The following is a 20,759-nucleotide window of genomic DNA, read 5'->3' on the forward strand; positions in this document are numbered from 1 at the left end:
TAACTGAAGTTAGTTTCTAATCGGAAGCTCTGAGATCTATGCTCAAATTCCCCATAAATTATAATATTGCTCCTTTAAAATGTCTCCAATCCATCAGGAACAGAGAGAGATATTATATATATATATATATATATACTTAAAAAAATAGGGATTTTTTTATGACAAGAACTTTTGGTTTTCAATGGAATTCACTTTGGAGGGCAGAACATTTTCTTTTTCATTGTAAGAAGATTTGTAAAGGGGCAGGATTGTGGCTATTATTAGAGTTCTTCCTAAAGAAAATCATCAAATCCTTTACAGCACTAGGCAGATCTGGGCTAAAAAGTATAACAGGATGGTATAGAGCAGGCCAGATAGCGACAGAGAGAAAGTGGAGCAGGGAGAAAGAAAAAAAATGGAAACCCACAAAGAAGAGCAGATGCCAATTAGAATTCTTGCAGGCTGCAGCAAGGAGTGAGCATAAGAAGCTGTAGCAAAAGAAAGGGTAGAGTGGATTAATGTTAATCAGAGACATGGGAAAGTAGGGAAGGTTTTAAATGAGCTTTTGGGTTAGCAGCTCAAAAGAGAATTCCAGATCCATCAGGTGTACGGGCAAAAATAAAATTCAGAATAGCAGAAGATACATCTGAATCCTGAGTAATTAACTTCTGAAGGTAATAAGACATTTCTTTGGAAGTAGAGGCCTCTCTCTCTTTCTGTCTAGCACTGTTATCCTAGTAAAAGAGTGCACTTAGTATTATAAGAAAGTGACTCCTACCTGTTTTCTTTTTCAGTGTCTTAATGGTATATACACACACCACCTTGTTAAAGGAAAGGTAAGTACTAATGAACTAGAACTTCCCAATCTCTGGCAATAAATTTGCCCAAACACAGAGTGCAGATGAATTGCCTCCAGAGTTGGGTGAGTTACACCAGGTAAGAGGCTGGCACAGTATGGGACAGTCATAAGTGGTCTGAAGATCTAGGGGTTCAAGATGAGTTCCAAAATCCACTAGAGACATTGCTGACTTCAGTAAACCCTAGAGCAGGATGGCTGGAGTGCAAGGGTTGGGGGTCTTCTTACAGCTCTCAGATATGAAACATCCCTTAACATTTCTGTGCTGCCAATTTAACTCCCTGTAAAATGCAGACACTAACACCTAGTCACTAAAAAGGCAAAAAAACCAAAAGTGGAAAAAGGAGAACTCCCACTGATTATCTGTTCTTGGAGGCTATACAATGCTATAATTAACAATCCCATTTCTAGCTGTTTGTGTTTCTTTTACATATGAATCATCATTAAAGGTTAATGAGAAAACTAACACTATATTAAAAGGTTGTTTTCTCATTATTTAAACATTTTCATTTTAAAAGCTCTATGTATTCCTAGAATATTATTAATTTATTATTTGCTAAACAATATCTTAACCAGTCCCTTTTTATTTCCTCACATGGCATAATTTTAAGCAACTGCAATCAGTGCCCTTAGTTCCACTCATCAGTTCTGAATCTCTGCACTGCTGAGTCTCCAGCAGAACAAACTTCATCCAAACAAAGCACAGACATGTCCATCAAATCAGCCAGAGCTTCTGACAAGCACCTGGTGCCAGCTTGGTGCTCTGCTGTTGGCTTTACACTGGCTGCCAGAAGAACAGAGGATTCTGGATCCAGTGTCATGTTAGCTTAGCACAGAGAGGTGATGCCTAACGTAGCATAAACCCCATCAGCACTACACCAAACCTTCCATGTTATTTTTAAACAAATTTAAACCATCAGAGTGAGGATGTATGAGATTAATTCAAATAAAACCTACAAATCATTTGTCCATTTTCAATGCATTGGAATATATTATGGTGTTGAAAACAACTCTTCTGGTAGAAGATGAACCCTATATTACAGCCTCAAAGCAAGCCACCCATGCTCATGGCCATGAGGGGAAAAGATGAGCACCCAGGGAACAGAAACCCAAAAGTTTGCTCAAGTTCTCACTCCACACCAGGGGTGCACGTGCCAGGTTTTCCAGTTGGATGTGACTCTCTCTTAATGACTAAAGTTAATAAAAAAAACCCCTCTGAAAACAGGACTTCACGACAGAAACGCCTACACAGCTGTAAGAGCCACTTCTCAAATGTTCCTCTGCTTATGAACCACAAGACTAATATGGCAAAATTTGCCGACTTTTGCAGTTTTTCCCTCTTTTGTTGAAACTAATGAGTCACGATTAGAGTAATGCTTTTCTGTGACTCTGAAACCATTTTGCCTAATGAGGTACTAAGTCTTTATAATTAGGCCCAGAAGGGAGTTAGGACATGGCCCCTTAAGAGCAATAATTATTTAGGTTATTTATGGTAATAAAAAATTGAAAATAGGAATTCTTCCTCAGAATGCAACTATTTATTCTTTTACATATTGCCTAATAGGCAATTACCCTATTAAGGCAACGTTTTGTTGCTAAAGACATTAATTGAAATGTAAATTAAATGTAAATCAGCTAATTAAATTGATATGTAATGAACTTGTCATGCAGGCCTTTGAGATCAGATGCATTCTGCTAATAAACAAGTGTTTTACTGGTGCCATTGCTCACTGGAGTTAAGGTTGTTTAATGTGTTGTGTCGATAACATTCTCTCATCCCAAATTGAAAGGTTTGGATTGTGTTGTTAGAGCCCAGAATGAAGCTGGCACTGGCACCTTCAGGATTTACTCCATCCTATTATTTCCTGATCAACTTCATTGCAAGGCAAGGTGTTCCTCTAATGGGAAGTGCTGCACATCCCATTGGGTTGTGATCGAAGCTCTGTCTGTTCCTTCTGCTCCCCAGAAATGACAAAACACTTTGTGAAAGCCCTCTCCAAGATCAATTCTGCTGTATTAGGTGGCTTCTGGAGGGGTTAATGTTATTTCTTTCTCCACAAACTGTGGCCAGTTCAGCAGAGGTAATGAACCCTCACAGCAGTGGGAGGATAACTCTACACATTCCTGAAATAGAAATAAAATGAGAAATGAAGCAATCAGAATTTGCTTGGTGATTATGTTGACAACATACAAGGTAAACATCAAAGCCAATACAGCAACAGGAGAATGAGCTAGAATAACCTTCTGTGCTGGCCATAAGACAGACGTAACCTTCAGCATCATAGTGTGGGCTTGTGTCAAGCTGTAAATTAAAGGGAAAGAATAGGAAACTATCAGTTCTCCTACAAAACAAACCATTTTCCTGCAGCTGCCATTTGAGCCAGACCTACTGGCAGATTTCTGGCAAAAATTGAGGCCCTGTATTGAAGGTATCTTGGAGGACAAAAGTCCCTCCCCTGCCAGATGCACTGACAAAACTCACTGACTCCAATTAAGCAACAGTAAGGCAAATGTCATACATTTTGCTTTCAAAAAATCTCAGGTCAGCACCTTATAGAACTCAGCGCCCACTTATGTTCACATCATGCAGACATTCCGAGTGCTCAGTCACAAAGCTTAAGCACATGTAGCAAAAAGGGCTGTGGAAGAAAGTGAATGGGAAAAACAGTTTGGACTTGTGGAAATCCAGAAAGTTTTCCTGGATCCATCATGCTGTAGCTGCACCTGAGCATTAATGCTTAATTATTCTGTCTGGAATAAATCAGATGCTGAGTTTATAACTTCTTCTATCCAGAGAACCTTCAACCCTGCAATTCTTCAGGGCCTGGGGATATTTAATAAACATGTCAACAACCACTCTTCTTTAGCTTGAATGCAGCATCTTGTTTTGTCCTACTGAAGAACACTCCAGTTTGAAGTTTACAGAGCAATTAAAGACCCTCATGGGGCCCCTGATATTGTCAGCATATGTAGATTAGTAATTGTCAAGTTTCTCCCTAAGGCTGAAGAGCTCTTAGTCAAATTCCAGAGATCATCAAATATTCAGATTTCAGTGGGCCTTGTGTCATACACAACATAGTGGCATAATTAAACTAAAATGTTTCTTTTCTAATAAACTTTTGGATCTGTATTTGTTTCTATTATTATTTTTAATTAGCTATGATCACAAAATAAAAAAGTACATCAATCTAAATCTGCAATTTTGCTGCTTCCAAAAAGCCACCCTGTTTGAACCTTTCTCTTAAAGAAGTTGGGATTTGGAGACCACACTTACGCTGACTTGCAAAGGCCTGATGGAGCACAAGCCTCAGCAGACTGGAGGTACAGTTCCTTCTCTGACTTCTTTCCAGTCGACACCTGGTCAACAGGGCATGATGCTGCCATCTCGAGCTGTGTCTTCATTGATGTGGTGGCTTGGATTAGCTCAGGTTTTAGTTTATTCTTGCCTAGTTTTGATGTCTGTGAACATTGATGTAGATAGAAACAGTATTAAAAAACAAAAAAAACTTTAGAGGTCAAGAAGGGAATTAGTGTAAGGATCCTCCCAGCCTAGGGTCTTACTGTAGTGACTGACTCCAACCTTCCCTGTTGTTTGAGCCCTCTGCCTGCCACAGTGGGCAGTCAAATACTCACCTGAATTGTTGGCTTTCTTTGAATCTTGCATGGTCCAGCTCTCTGAGATCAAATAACTGCTCTAATGTGGTAAAATGGATGCACAAGAGCAACTGGGTGAAGCTTTCCTGCATTAAGACTGGCCTGTGCACGTTCCTCCAGCTGGTTCCCCCTCAATCCATTGGATTGTGGTCCTAGGGCTTGGAAGGGTCAAAGTGTTGGTCACTGGTCTGCATCCATCATTGGAGTCACATTTCATTGAGCTGTGTCTGTGGACAAAGCCTGTGGCAAGGAGGAAGTTGTTACAAACCTTTCTGATGTTTCTGACCTACAAACTCAGATTTCAAAGCTGCATTTGGGATCTGAAAGTTTAATTCCTGGGAAAATGAAAAAGAATTGGGCTTGGAAATTGTGAAGGTAGGTTTAATAATCTTCATTACAGCACGTTACATAAAAGAGCTAAGTTACTGCTCATGAGTAGATCTTAATTTCCATGCTGTTCATATTTCCTAGGCGTAGCAGAGGACAAACTGGCAGTGCTTGGAAACGGACAGAAACCTTAACCCCAGACTGCCCATGCACACACAGGTGTGTTCTGATTTAGACTCAGACAAATGTGTCCAAATGAACAACATTTCTCTCCTCAGGCTGGTCAAGTGAGTAGGAAATCCTGTTTGTGTGTCCAGGAGGAAAGTCTTTATTACCTCCATTACTGCACTTCAACGACACTTCTCCCTCTGTAAATCCCATCTTATTTGTCACAACTTACCTGCAGTGCTGAATACAGGCAGCTCTGAAGGCTGAGATCTCTCACTAGCCCCAGAACAGACAGCTGAAGTATCTCCTTCTCAACACAAGGATAACCTGAAGCCAGCAGGTAATTTCAGAGTGGTTTTCTGCAGTCTCAAGCTGACTTTAAATCAAAGCTCTATTATTTTGCCTCCAAATCTTTCAAGCCTCCATGTCCCCAAGCCCCTTTGTGAACTAAATCGTCATTTATTGAAAATCACTTAAATTCTTCCCACTGCTGGGTAACATCCACTGTTGAGGTGGCTCTTCTCCACTTGGTCCACTGCATATGGCAGAATTGAGTGCTCCTTTCTTTTCAGAGGCCTCTTTCTGGGCTAGGCTATGGAAACTGGATCCAAGCCACACAAAGAAAGTTGGGCCATAAATAGTAGCCCAGGAGGAGATCTCAAGAGTCTCAATAAAAAAAAAGATAAAAAACTTTCCTCACATTCTTCCTATGATGATACGTCTCAAAATTATTAATTTTTCTTGTCCTGTATCATATCTTAGGCCAAGCTGTTTTTCCCAAGTGAATTGCAACGTGGCCTTTGGTTCAGTGAGTTTAACTGAAGCGTGGCTATCTCGGAAAAGGACTGTTATCTGTAATAAAGTAACTCCTTCAAATTTATTTTCTTGATCTTGTACTTTGGTTGGGCTGCCAGAGTCATAATGCCTGGAAAAGTATCTCTCACCTAGGGCCATCATTTTAAAGGACTTTAGATTTTTAGGGGCTGGATGGCGTCATCTGCTTGCATGGATTTTGTCAGTGTATTCCTGTGAGTGAGCCAGCCTGAGCTGTGTGCTAATTTCCCATCTCCTGTTTGGTTGATGACAGTCCCTGGCTCAGTGAGATTTCACTTTTGCCCGATGGATTCTTCTTTCCCTGCCCTCCCTGAGATATATTTTCTAAGCACCAATTTCACTCCAAAATTAAAGATGAAATTTAAAGATTAGGGACTGCAGGGTTTTTTGTTTTGTTTTGTTTTGTTTTGTTTTTTTTCCTTCCAAAGTAATTTCAATGTCTTGTACTCATTGATTGAGTTAGGTATCTAAATCATCCAGAGCAATCTGGCCCCCATTCCAAATTAGGGGATGTAAAAGGCCAATTTGCCTTTTAAAAGCTCTCCAATTTAATCTCCTGCTGTGCGATTAGTGCCATGCGTAATAAACACATTGTGAGCAGCACGCCGAGGGCAGGTGTGGGTGAGGTAATGGATCCCACCGACTGCCTGCACGACAAATGCCAGGAATATCAAATACTGCCTGCACCAGTCTTAGTCCCAGTCAATTCTAATTACTTGAGTGGACTGACTCCAAATTCAGATGTGCTGTGGTGTAGCTGAGGTCAGGGTACAGTACATGATTCTTATCTTAATACCACTGTAGTACTGGAAAGGTCAAACTGAGCATCGTGCAAGGAGAAGAGGTACTGGCTCTGTTAAAATTATTCTTCTCTCCACTCCTTGAACAAGGGGGTGAAGATTGTGTCTCTGCTGAAGAGTGTTCTGACATGCTGCATATTTAAAATAAAAAACAAAAAAGAATGGAGGAATAATTCCTGCAACAATCCCTTACTGAGCCTTCCTGAGCTTTGCTTGAAACCTTGGAGCACTTGGTCTGCCAATCCTTCGAACTACAACTACACCAGAGTCAGAGGCCAGGGAGGGCAGCATTGCCTCTCCAGGCAGGGGTAGTTTCCAGTCCTGACCATTAAGAAAAGCCAGCTTTACCTACCAAATAACATGTTCAGAAAACATTAAAACCCTGTGTTCGTTTGTAGGTATTCCTGCTGTTGGAGGAACAGCTGATGAGAGGGGCACAAGGCTGAACTTCCCTTTTCCACTTGCTTACCACTATCCCACTTGAACAGCTGTACAGCACCTCCAAATAGGAGTGTTCCCTGCATGCCAGTCGTAGCATTTTTCTTCTGTTTTGCATTGGTTTTCTTAACTTTAATAGGTAGTGAGTGAATATCTAGGATCAGAAGTGGTTTTAGTTGGGCTCAGCTCGCTGTTAGGAGGTGTTATTATCTGTACCCATTTCCAGCGTAACTTCCCAGGAGCCCACACACTGGATCCCAATCCATAGCCATTCTGCTCATTTAACTTCAGCTATCTCTAAAGTGTTAACTCCTGGAAGCAGAAACATGAAACCCTGCAACAGAGAGAGCTGATTAGAATTCAGCCCACTGTATCACCCCTAAATAGGAAATAAAGAATACATGGCTGTGATTAATCGTCCATAAATGGCCACTGCCTGCTTCCTCTACTCCATACAAACACAGTCCACGTATTTATTCAGTCACCAAAGGAGTAACAAGATCATTCCTATTTGTTAGGACGTGGGGTTTAAGCAAGTACTTAAAGGGGAGCTCAGTTCTTGTGTGTCTGTGGACATGCACACACCTGTGCTTTTCTGTCTGGTTTTTGCTATCCATGAGATAAATCAAAATTTCTTTTTTAAAAGGCGTACTTGCCTATAGATCAAAATACATTGAGATGCAAAATCACAGCAATGTCAGTTTTAGTAAAGTGATTTTTATGATATTGCAAACATCAGTCTCTAAGGATTGGCAATAATCGTACTATTAAGAAAAAATGTTTTGGTTTTTATGTGTTGCAGCTTGGCCAAATCTGATACCAGGACACTGGGAAAAAAATAATTTAAAAAATCCTGTGATGCACAGAAACCTGACCTGTAGCTTGAAGCACTGGTGGGTAAAGCCTGTTTTTACCAGTTGTGGATACAGTTCCATTGGAGCATCAGCTTGTGGTTCAGCTGAGCTCAGCAGAGCAGGGCTGCCCTCACCACTGCTCCCTGGCAAAATGCAGAAATATCTTTCCTTTGCTGGGGTTTGCAGTCCAAGGGCTGCATCTGTGAACAGAGTGCTGCCTCCAGAGCCTTCATCCTCTGCTGTCACTGGGTGCTTGGTACACCAGGAAATACACCACGAAATATGCCCTGGAAATACCACTGGCACAGGCATTGCAGTGGCACTGCTGGTCTGGGAAGGAGAGGTGACACTTTGGAGATTTGGTCCCTTTGCCCCCACTTTCCTGAATGTCTTTAAGTAAATCCCTTGGTTTCTGGGTGCCCCAGTTCCCCAGCTGATCAATGGGGATTGTGAACTACAACCCTCATTAAAGCACTGGAGATCAAGGAGTGAAAAATGCTGCACCACAGCTAAATATTGATATTATTACCCTGTAAAATGGTGTAATTGCTGGTAAAGGGCCAGTAAAATTGTCAAAATCATGTGTAAGAAACAGGAAACAGAATCACAGAATGGATGATGTTGGAAAGGGTCTTGAGATCACCTTGTCCATCCCCTCCATTCAGGCTGAGTTACCTACATGGAGTTGCCCAGGGCTGTATCTGGCTGGGTTTTGCATATCTGCAGGGATAGAGACTCCATAGCCTGCTCCAGCATTTGACCACCCTCGTAGCTAAAAAGAATTTTCTTGTGTTCAGATGGAATTTCATATATTTGCTTTAATTTGTGCCCTTTGCCTCATGTGCAGCATGTGGTCCCCACTGCCCCCCTGAGGGATCAGTGAGGCCCAGACAGGGGCTGCATGTGACCAGATGTGATTTGATTTTCCCCAGTCACCTTTGAAATCCCAGTGTTGATTCTTTTTTTTCCCCTCTTGATTTTCCTCAACAGGCTACTTTTGCTTGGCAGTACCAGTTTGTTGAACCAGTGAGTTTAACAGCCTCCCATCGCCTGGAGATGCTCTAGCACCATCCAAGGGCTCCACACCCCCAGGAAGTTAGCAGAGATTGCCCAGCAATAGGGAGCCTTTCCCAGGTGAGCCTGTTGTAAAACAGTGATTACCACCACCACAAGATTTTTCTTCTAGGAGAAAAAAACCTCTCTTGCCTAAAGATGTTATCATGCATAATTCAGGGAAGAAATCCATACTGCATTTAAAAGATTACATCTTATCATCCAGGGTACTTATTAGCTTGATGATTTAAAAGTAGATGGGGATAGAGCCTTTCCTGCTATTCTGCAGCAGCATCAGTGCCTTGTGCTGATGAGTGATGGCCTTGGGGCTTGGTTTGTGACTGAACTGCTTTTCTGATGCCACAACTGGTCCAGATGGGTGGAGAAATTCCCAATTCGTGGTGAGCAGCCCTGGCTCTGTTAGTTTGTGGGTTTCACCAGACCACCATCCCTCTTCTTCCTGCTGGGTTTGGTTATGTTTGTGGCAGGCAGTAACAAGGGGTCAGTGGTGTTTAGCTCCTCTGGTTAATGCCCTGTCCAGGAGCACACAGCACTCCCATCTTCCCAGGGGCAGGGGAAGATGCTTTGGGACAGCCAAGGGCAGGCATCTGGACACTGAAATGGTGAGGAGGTTGGAACAAAATTCAGGCAGATTTACCCTAGACAGCACTAGTTGTTCTGATGGCCCTTGGTGATTTCCAAATACACGTTCCCCTTCCCAGAACATGCCCTCCTTTTGACCTGGTATGTCCCATGCTGCATGGAACCTCGCTCAGAACAGGGCTGGGTTTCCACCTCTGCCCTCAGACTGTGCAGATTGTTACCATTTTTCTAAATCAAGGAAAACCTTTTTTGTTTTTTTTTGACTCCAACCCACACATGGGCTGTTTTGAATCCAAATACAAATTTGAAAAGTATAGTGTAAGTTTAAAAATGGCATTGCACCAGCAAAATAATTTCATTCCAATACCAGGTGCACCAGAATGAACTTGGAGAGGGAGAACTTGGTTATGACCATTATTTTTGCACCATCATTCTGTCCCTCTTATGTCTTGAGCCTCCCCTGCATCACGAGGCAGGACATAGCAAAACTGGCCATTCATGGCAAAACTACTCCAGGTCACCATATCAGGACCTATTTGCAATACCTAAATGAAGTAGGTTTTTTTTTTTTTTAAAGATTTTTGGGCTTATTCTGAGCTACATACATGTATTAAGAATGAAAATATATTGAAGTTGAGTGAGGATGCTTAGGAAAACTTGATTTTTTTAATCAAATATATCCTGGGCAAGAAAAATTAACCCCAAAAGGTGGCACCTGCACTGATTGTAGGAAGTGGCATGGGGGTTTCTAGGGTATTTCTCTGTGTGGCTTTCCACACAAGCTCTCATCTCAGAGATTTCCCGATTATATCATGGACTTAGAACTAAATGATAACCTGGGGACTCTGATTTTTACGGCCATTTCAGGCAGAAATCCTCAGATGAATGGCTTGGGAAGTCTCAGGATGGCTGAGTGACAGCTCGGTTCAGGAACGGGGTGTACTGAACATGAAGTGTGAGAGTGAGTAAAAAGGAAGCATTTTGCAAAAATCCTTCTCCTGTTTCAAGGCTGAGAGGTATGAAATGTCTGCATTTAACAGTTATTAATAATTACTGCTTCCTCTCTGCCAACACTGCCTTGGGAGCATCTGTGTGATTTAGCCAAGCACCCATGGCCATCACTCAACTGGCTGCTGTGACTCAGCCATGGAGCCTCATTCACTTCCCTCACTGGCTCTGTGACCCGCTTCTGTCCTGCTTCAGCTCACTTCATCTGCCTGAGTCTTGGGCCACCATGTGAGAAATGGAAAAATTATATATAAAGCAACATTAGTATGAGGTAAAAATCATGGGGGTTTGGATGGCAGACATGAATCACAGAGATAAATATTTCTCACCTTATCCTAAATCTTGCAATATCTGATCCATAGAAGAGCTAAGAGTTGCAGTCAAGATTTCCAGGGTGAAGTCCTGACTTTATTAAAAATAGCAAAATGCTTCTTCACCTAAAAAAACAAAGGTTCAGCCCCTGGAGGCTGAATCACAAGCTCTGTGGGACCTATGTTCCCATGCCAAAAATGGGAGAAGAGGGCATGTTCCCATGCCAAAATGCTGAAGAGCACCTCTATGCTCTAACCAGTTTCCTCAGCTAAAGTTAAACTGTGCTTCTCCCCCTTTTTTCTACCCTCTTCTTCCTACTTCTCAATCAAGCCTCCTCAGACATACTTCGTGTTTTCCACTTGGTGACTCAGCATCAGCTGCTCAAACTCTTTGGGAGCATGACAGGGCTGTGACCGACTGAGAGGGAAAAGAAATCTGCCTTAGGGGACAGAGAAATGATTAAGTGCTAAGTACAACATGAATTTGCCAGAAAGCAACATCCCCACCAAGAGCCTGCTGTCTCCCTGCAGGGCTGTGCTCAGCCTTCAGACTTGTGAACACCAGTGAGCAGATTTAGTGCTCATGGCAGCTTTGGAAGGGGCATCACACAACAAGGATAATGCTCAGGGCCTAAAATAATCACACCTCTAGAAATTTATTAATCCAGGCTTAAAATGGGCCCTAAATGCTGTTGAACAATCCTCATCAATCTTAGCAGTACATGCATGGAGCAACCCCAAAAACTCCCAGCCTTCACCTGGCACCAAAGGGAAAAAAGTACAAATCCTCAGCATTTGTTCAGGCTGCTTTGGTTGAAAGTATCAGGGGTAACAAACCTGAGAGTGCAAAATGAACAAGGGGGTCTTTATACCCATGATAATTTTGTGTACATAACAGGGAAGCACAGTATGATATTGACTCCCTCATGGCTGTGAGAAGGACTTCATCCCCAATGGCATAACTTGCTCTAGTACTCTTTTCTTCCAAACACTAGCTGGTAATAAAACCTTCCTTCAGGTACACAGGCTATTGGTAGTACAGTTTGAATTGGCTGGTTTCAGTTCCCACTGCTTCCAGACAGTAAATTTCAAGCCTTACTGGAAAAGCAGCATTTTTATACTTCACAAATTTGGATTCTTTAAAACATTTTCGAAAATAAACAACTTTTTTTGATGAAAGGCTTAATGAAAAAGAAAAATATCTGTTATGTCCATGCCTATCAGTACTGATGCTCCCAGTCTCCCCTGTGTTCCTTCCACAGGAGGATTCAAAGCCCTCCAGATGCACTCAAAAGCATTTCATCCTTCCATGTGTGCTGCTCTGCCATGGAGAGGTGCACAAGATGTGAAATAAATCACACCTCGCCATACAGAGCAGCTGTGACAGCCCCTGACAGCCACGCTGCTGCAGTGCATCCATGTCAGCTGCCCTTGGATCTCTGCTCAGAGCCACCAGATGGGGAGGAACATGAGTTATGAGAGGAGCTCCTCCATGCCAGGCAGAACCACAGGAGGAGCTTGGCCCATCCTGAAATCCCCTCTCACGCCACGACCGCCCAGTGCCCAGAGCACTCACCTCCAGAGAAGGACGGGGCCATGGTGGGTCACTCCGCTGCTGAGAGTCACTCTGCTGCTCTGGCTGTGCTGTCCATGCCTGGAGGTGATGTGGCTGCACTCGCAGGGTGGTGCTGAGGCAGTGGCCAGGCTGTGCCTGTCCTCCCCCTGAGGGGGCTGTGCGCTGCCCCGGCCACAGCAGCTCCATCCTTGGAGCCCTGGGTTTGCAGGGAGTCCGGGAACTTGCTCTTTGCTCTTAAACTGTGGTTACAGATCACTGAATACTGATATTAAAGCACAGGGAAAACCTCCATCAACTCTGGCAAAGTGCTTTGAAATCTTTTTCTGCAGAAGGACAGAGAGACTTTAAGGGGATGGAAACCAGCTCCTTTGCCAGCCATGCCAATTTTTTTCAGCAATCTCCAGTGGAAAAAGAAACAGATTGAGGTTTGCTTATGTATCATTCCCATCCAGCACCATTCCTCTGCCTGCTGAGGAACCTGGTTTAACTTATTTTGATGTGCAAAGAAAGAGGTAGGTAGACACGAACACACACACACAAATATATAGAGCACACACACATAGCCACACGTAATCTAGGAGGCAAAGAGAGAGTCTGTACCTGCATTTGTGATATCTTCCTGCACCAGGTAAGGAAAGCATCTTTTTCCTTTTAACCGGGTGCCGTTCCTACATTGTTTCCTCGCAGTCTATCTTTAGGTTATAGCAGTTCACAGGTTTTTTCAGCAGATGTGTTATTCAATTACTTCAGGGCTTTTCCATTTGTAATATTGCGAAGCAATGATAGCCAGCAGACTTCACCTGTCTTTTAGAGATAGCCAGCCTGGTAATTTTAACTCTGCCCATTTTATCCACACCAGTAAATCTCATAACATGGTTATAGAGAGATTCCAATTTTTGTAGAATCTTCTCCTGGGAATTCCTGTATACAATATTGCCATAGTCTGTAATGGACATAACCTGTGATTGGATTAATGTTTCCCTAGTGAAGAAGTCAAAGCATTTCATGTTCCTATAACTGGTTTGCAGCTCTGCAGTAAAGGTCTTTGGTGTGGCAGAGAGAATAATTGCAAACTCAGCCCCAATCAGAATATATAATCCCCTCACAGTGAGGGTCTAACTCAGTGCAGTTAGACTGCCTGTGAAGGGGTTTGTAGTGGGATTTTCTTGTCAGGAGAGCAGAATGCATGGAAAACAAGTTAATTTCAGCATTTCAATATTCATCATCCAGTCCTGTACGAAGGGAGGCAAATACTTTGCTACTGCTCCAAGGGAGAGCCCTGCAGCTCCCAGAGCAGGGAATGTGAAGAGGCAGGCAGGGCTTTGCAATGGCCCACTGGTCTCCTCACAGGAAAAGCCCTCCATTCGTGTTTAGATAAACATGTGCCTTTGCTGTTAAGAGTAAATACCACTCTGTCCAAATCAAAGCCTAGTTTGGACCCATATTGGCTTCTGAACTTGTCAGCATCCCTGGTGTCACCTTACCTTGGTCCTGACACAAGTGACTGATAAGGAATTACTGTTGGGAGTTCAGCGTGAATTACTTACATCTGAGACACGGATCACATCCAGGAAGAAGAGGCTAATGGCAAGCCAGGAGTAAATTCTGAAGCAGGATCTGCCTGCTCAGGTGGAGGAGGAGAACTTCAGCACTCACATGGGAGGGAAGGGAACTAGAGGCTGGGAACAAAAGGTCTCCTGTTTTCAGCTCCCATGCTAGTCTCCCCAAAAAATGGGATGTGTAAACCCTCAGGCAAACTAGCAGAGACCCCTCAGTGAAAGAAAGGCTCAGGCTCCCATCCCCAGCTGGTCAGGGAGAGCTTTCAAGAACCACAGTTTGTTGCAGAACGCTGAAAGCAGCTGTGGGTTAAAGCACCATAAAGTCAGCTCTGCCTGTGGTGTTCAGGGGAGATGTGACTGCGATCTCAGCATGGAAAAATTGGGTACTGGCAACTGTGGCTTGGCCAGAAGGTGCCGGAGACAAACTGAAAGAGGAAGGAAATGGGAGGCAAGAGCAAAGAGCTTGAACAAGACATTCTGGAACAAGGATGAGGAGGATGGGTTCCAGGGCGGGCGTGCTGCCTGGCTGAAGAGCAAGGCAGATGCTCTTGGCAGATAACCTTATGTTTGGATGTTACAGCATTGCTAGGCAGGTGGAGAGGATGGCAAGGTTAGCACCATGGGACTTGACAAATGGGATGTCATCATTCCCCATATGGGTAACTGTCTCCAATCTGTGCTTCCTGTGCCACTGAAAGGTTGGAATGTCTCAGCAGAAAGGCAGCATCTCTGGCAGAGATGAGAAATCTACTTTAGGTCTGTCTTAAGACCTGCAGATTTCAGGCTGTGGGGCAGATACCTGTGCAAAAGACAAGTAAGAAGTGGAGACAGTGATTTTCAGGAAAATCTAGTTATTAAATCTAAACTTAAAAGACTGGCTTTTACAAGTCTGACAGAGAGAGCCTGTGACAGCCAATAGCTTCCCAGAACCCAGCCGTCTTGGTTTTGAAGTGATCGGGAGCCTGTGAGGAGGAAGAAATGGAAATGAAACAACACACTCATTCAGCTGCTTTTTTCACTTTATTCATATTTCTAGAGTAGTCTTTCTAGCAGCTAAGCAAATACTGAAACTCTCTTATTATATATATATATGTATGTATGTATATATAGTAACATCCAAAAATAAATAATAAGGAATTCTGCAAGTGTTTTTGCAATGAACATGGGAAAGAACATTTTAACTCCAGCAAACCAACTTTGAAAATCTTCACTAAAATGCTATAAAACGCAATGATAGTCATAAATTAGCACTAGATTAATTCAAAGGAGAACTTATCCCCCCCTCCACGTACCTTCCAATCCATATCTCCAAGAGGTCATTTTAATTATCTCACTGTCACTGCTATTCATTACTCTGATTTTGGAGACAGAGAGCCAGCACTGTGCCTTTTGGATGCCTTGGAATTCATCATATGAAGGCATTTTATTCTCCCCAAAATGTACACAGTTTAACCCTCTCACCTGGAAGTAGTGACGGTAGCAGGTTTGCTTGGTGTTTTAAATCATTTTCCTTACAGTGGGATACCTCCTTGCTTTCAAGTGAGTTCCCCTTGTCAGACAGCAACAAAAGAAAGCCCAGCTAATGGGTGGCTAATGCACAGATGAGTTCAGCTCAAGTTTTGGCAGATCCTGAGTAGCTTGTCCTTCTTCAGAGGCATGCAGAGCCAAGCTTTTGTCCTTACTCATACCTGCTCACTCCTTCTGGCTGCAGTAATGCAAACTGGATGGAAACCATGTGCCAGTGGCTCCCAGGAGGTCCAGTGGGATGTGGGACCCAGCTCAGCCTGACTCTGTTTCTAGATCATGGCATTCCCTATGTAATGGGGAGGTGCTGAGGTTTTACTTGGGATTTCTTACACAACACTTTTGCTCACCCCTTTCAGCACTACTCCTCGCTCACACTGCCTCAGTCATACATCTTTTGGTGAGTTTGGTCTTTCTAGACCCCAAGCAGTTTTTGATGGAGGACCACTGTCCCTGCCTGTTGGACAGGTCTTGCAGCAAGTTTCATGCCTGCAGCCTGACAGTCCCATTTCTCACATGACCCCTCTCCTCAAATGATCTGATAGAAGAGCAAAAAACCCAGCCATGCAGTGGATGATAAACTGCACACTGAGAAGCACCTGCCTGGCTCCCTGAAGCTATTTATCAGGCTCTCTTAATGCAAGCTAACAGGACTAGCACATGCAGTAGGCATAAGGGCTTCTGAGCCCAGCATTAAAAGGGGAGACATCAGATGGTGCAGTAGAGAAGCCAGGACTCCCTCATTAGCTCATTGTATGGATTACCCCTTTAAAGAGAGAGAAGGGGACTGGTGGAGGAAGGAGAGGCTTTCTCATTTTAACAAATAGCTTTTCAGACACCACAAATGATTTCTGCAAATCTATAAGTTCACTCTTTTTTTTCCCCCCACAGATAGGGAAGAAAAAAAAAAAAAGCCCTGAAATTGATTCACCATCTATAAATAAAAAAGAATCAATAGTAAAATTTCTAGCTAATTTCCCTCTCCCTCTTTGCTCCTTGGACTATTTGTTATCTTAGAAATATTTGTCTGGGAAAAAAAAAAAAAAAGAGAAACATCATCGATTCCTGACTGCGACGTGTTGCCCTACAGCTCTCCTCTCCTCTCCTCTCCTCTCCTCTCCTCTCCTCTCCTCAGCGAGTGGAAGGAGATGAGTCCTTCAGGTGCGCCTGGCTCCTCTTCTCGGGTTTGCCTGCAGCACGGCTGTTCCCGGGGCCCTGCTGGGCAGTGCATTTGTAGAGTGGCACGTTGTCCTTCCTGCCAAAGGAAGAAGAGAGGACAGGTGCTGTCAGCACGGTGTGCTCCAGCAGCAGGGAACTGCTGTGCATGGGGTGCGCTCCGAGGAGAAGCCGCGTGTGACGTCTCGCAGCGAAGTGCATCTGTAAGGAAGGCTTTGGCAGCTTGAGACAAATTAGTGGTGTTAAAGACCAGCTGGTGCCATCCCTCTCTGGCCAGAGCAGGGTTAGTCCTTCCAGGAGGCTTCAAGGGCTTTGTGCTAGCTCTGAGCCCTCCAAGGATCCCATTACTTTTCTTTGGGTGAAGCACTTCCCACTGTTTCCTCCTACCGAGGTCCCTTCATTTCGGTTTCCCTTCTGTTCATTTCTGCTCATGAACAGCCCTCCTCTCACTGTCAATATTTCCTTCTGGGGTGTGTACCATTCCCAGGATGGCTGGGTTCACTGTCCCTTCATTTCTGCTCATGAACAGCCCTCCTCTCACTGTCAGTATTTCCTTCTGGGGCGTGTACCATTCCCAGGATGGCTGGGTTCACACATCTGCTCACAGCTGGATTGCCCCCACTGCCAGGGGTGTTCACAGCTAGGTCAGAGTCTTTGGGGACAGACTGATTGTGTGGCCAGGGAACACCCAGCACATGATGCCAGCTCTTCCAGCATCCAGACCAGTGCCTTCAGAGCCCACAAAGATGTGACACTGCTATTTCACTGTGCCCATAACTCAATTTTCTAACTCCAGTTATCTAACTCCAATTATCTAGCCAAATTTCATGCCAAATTTCAGTTGTCAGTATAGTTTGGAGTTTCCAGTGACTCTTTCAGGCTGCAGCCCCAGCAGAGCTGTGGGAGTTTTATAACTGGCCTCCAAAGGAGCAGGGTTGTGATAAATACAAAGTGCTTTTTGCAGTGATGCCCCAGGAGTTCACAGGGTAAGAACTGAGCTTTTCTCAGCACCACAGAACCAGCTCCCCAGCTTCCCACAGCTTATCTGGTGGAAAGATTTGCTTTGTAACACTTCAGTTCCTGATAAGGACCTAAGTCTCATTACTTGTTTCCCAAACAAAACAGTCCTCTGTGTATGTGTTTACAGTGTGCATGATGAATTTTTGCTACTTTAAGGAAAAATAAATCTCTGTTAACAGTTAATTCTGGAACATTTCTGTTCTGTTTACTTATAGAGCCATTTTGCTTAGAGGCTGTAATTAAAATCCTCCATCTCACAGCCTACCACTCTCACTGCCCCTCCTCCCTCCAGCTCCTGACACACTGGTCACAGCAAGATGGGCACAAGTGACCAGACAGCCTCAGCCCTGGTCTGTCTGGGCAGAACCAGGCCTGGGGAAGAAGGGTCACAGCTCACACCATTGTGTCCAGAGGCCTCGCTTGATGAGGGGCTGGATTGCAGAGAGTGTGGGTCCCTCATTCAGGGAGGCTCAGCCAGCACTGGGCCATCCCAGAGCAGGGACCTTCCCCTCACAGCCCCTGCCAGCACTGGTGGCTCCCAGTGGGACTGAAAAGCTGTCTCTGAGACAAACACTGGGACCAGGAGCTAGAGGAACCATCTTTGGCTGCCCTATAAGCCTGCCTGTGGAATTCCACTGGAGAGTGGGGTCCCTTCACACCCACCCCAGAGCAGCACCATCCCTGAGCAGCCATCACCATCCCCTGATGGAAGATACAGATTCAGACAGCCTCTCCGTTGTGCAAGCAGCAAAACCCAACTATCCATTCCCATCCCAAGGAAGGCAATCAAACTGTGCTGTCAGTGTTGCTCACACCATACTGAGCACTGAGCTCAGCCATCCCAGAGCAGGGACCTTCCCCTCACAGCCCCTGCCAGCACTGGTGACTCCCAGTGGGACTGAAAAGCTGTCTCTGAGACAAACACTGGGACCAGGAGCTAGAGGAACCATCTTTGGCTGCCCTATAAGCCTGCCAGTGGAATTCCACTGGAGAGTGGGGTCCCTTCACACCCACCCCAGAGCAGCACCATCCCTGAGCAGCCATCACCATCCCCTGATGGAAGATACAGATTCAGACAGCCTCTCCGTTGTGCAAGCAGCAAAACCCAACTATCCATTCCCATCCCAAGGAAGGCAATCAAACTGTGCTGTCAGTGTTGCTCACACCAGCCAAGGGGCTCCAGTGACCCTTCAGGGTGATCCCTCAGGCAGCTCTTGGTCCCCTCAGCTGTGCCTTGCCAACTTTGCTCATTTTCCCCCACTGCTGTGGCAGGACACAAATGAGAAGATGCTTTACCTGTGCCTGGTATGCTCTTTGAGCTCTCAGTCTGCTTCCTCTGAGGTCAGTTATTTGTATTCCCCAGGGCAGCTGCTGACCCTGGGCAGGCTGGTGCTGGTGCTGTACCAAACCCTCAGACCTGGGAGGGAGAGGAGCTCTGTCACAAATCCATGTCACACGTCAGAAGTGAAGTGACCTGCCACGCACAAACCCTCAGACCTGGGAGGGAGAGGAACTCTGTCACACATCTGTGTCACACATCCGTGTCACAAATCCATGTCACACGTCAGAAGTGAAGTGACCTGCCAAAGGCCACGCAGCAGACCTGGGAAGAACTGGAAAGAGCTGATGGAACCCCAGTTTTCTCGATCCCTGCACCCTGACTCACCCCAAGGAATTGGGCCCCTCTGTAGTGACACAGAGAAACCTGCCTTCCTCACCACACAAGTGTGTGTTTTTCAGTACCTCTGCTTTTATTTGCAGAAGAATGTTTTAATATATGTCTAAAAGAAATTGTAATAATGTAGTTGCTGATGGGGCCCAGGGCTTAGAGGGCTTTGCCTACACCAGCCCTTCCCTCCCCACTGTCACAGCTGCTACTAGTTCAGCATTTACTGCATCTTTACAGTTCAATCACCAACCTAAGGCATAGTGGTATTTTGAAGAGATAAACATTGAGAGAAAAATAAATAAATTAGGACCCTGGGAGGGAGACCTGAAAGGCACAGTGAAGTGAGAACAAGCAGTTTCTCTGGTTCTGTGTCTAATTACATTGACATGTTCCTAGACAACACTGGAGACCCAAACACAGCAGCAGCTGTGAACCAAATGGAGAGTCATGAAAAACATCAGAAAGCCAGCCAGGCAGCCCATCCCTTGCCCAGGGGCTGTATCAGCACTGCCCATATCACTGCTGACAGCCTTCCTGCCTGCTCCCAGGGCACAGCCAGCACTGGGTGGGCAGGCAGGGCTCAGCTCCTGGTCCATGCAGACCCCATTTCTCTGCACCCACTCCAGTCACTCAGCAGCACTGCTGAGTGTCATTCCCATGCTCCTCTATGCAAGTGAAGGAAATAATATAATGCAAAATATGAAAAGAGGAAAAAAATGGGTCTTAAATGTCATTTTTCCTGATTTGTTTAATACAGGAAAAGGAAATCCTGTCATGCCAACAGCACTTACACGTGAGATTTTTAGACACTGGCCTTTTTCAGCCATCCACTGAACTGAAGCATCGTGAGAATCAACCACTCAGTTCACATCAGGTACTTGTGACAAAGTGTTTTTTTGGACATACAGCCAATTGACAGTCACAATCAAACCACAGCTCTGCTGCATGTTCATTGCACAGACAACAGTTAATCGTGCAGCCATGCAAACTGTTTTGCAAATTGAAATCTCAGAGGCATAGCAATTACAATACCAAATTTATACCACATCTCTCACTCAACTAATTGTACATCCAAAAAATCACCACTTGAATAATCTGAATACATTCACCTTTACAGCTAAAAAAGCCTCCGCTACATGCTTGATCTCAACACAATTTTGAGTTACAGAATCCCATGGGAAAGAAAATGCCAACCTCTGATTTCAACAGGAAAATTGCTTCTATCTAAATACAGCAGATGCATAATTCACACTGAGGTCTAACAGCCTGGTGTTCCCAGCAAAGCTTGTTTTTACTCTGCAAAACTGGGGATGTTGCTATTGCTGCCTGCAGCTCTCCCAGCCCATCTAC

General features: G+C 44.5%; 1 protein-coding gene across 2 annotated transcripts in view; it reads right to left on the minus strand.

The window, feature by feature from the left end:
- Positions 1-15,033: 15,033 nt before the first annotated feature.
- The window catches only part of LOC120503178 (cytosolic carboxypeptidase 6), an 882,397-nt gene continuing 876,671 nt past the window's right edge, over positions 15,034-20,759 (minus strand). For both annotated transcript variants that reach the window (XM_039711394.1, XM_039711393.1), the window contains exon 13: positions 15,034-16,799. In XM_039711394.1, the coding sequence (XP_039567328.1) occupies positions 16,676-16,799 (124 nt within the window). In that variant the 3' untranslated portion in view covers positions 15,034-16,675. The remainder of the gene's footprint in view (positions 16,800-20,759) is intronic.

Source organism: Passer montanus, unplaced genomic scaffold (assembly GCF_014805655.1).
Source record: "Passer montanus isolate IOZ18808 unplaced genomic scaffold, ASM1480565v1 scaffold25, whole genome shotgun sequence".
Classification (NCBI taxonomy): Eukaryota; Metazoa; Chordata; class Aves; order Passeriformes; family Passeridae; genus Passer; species Passer montanus.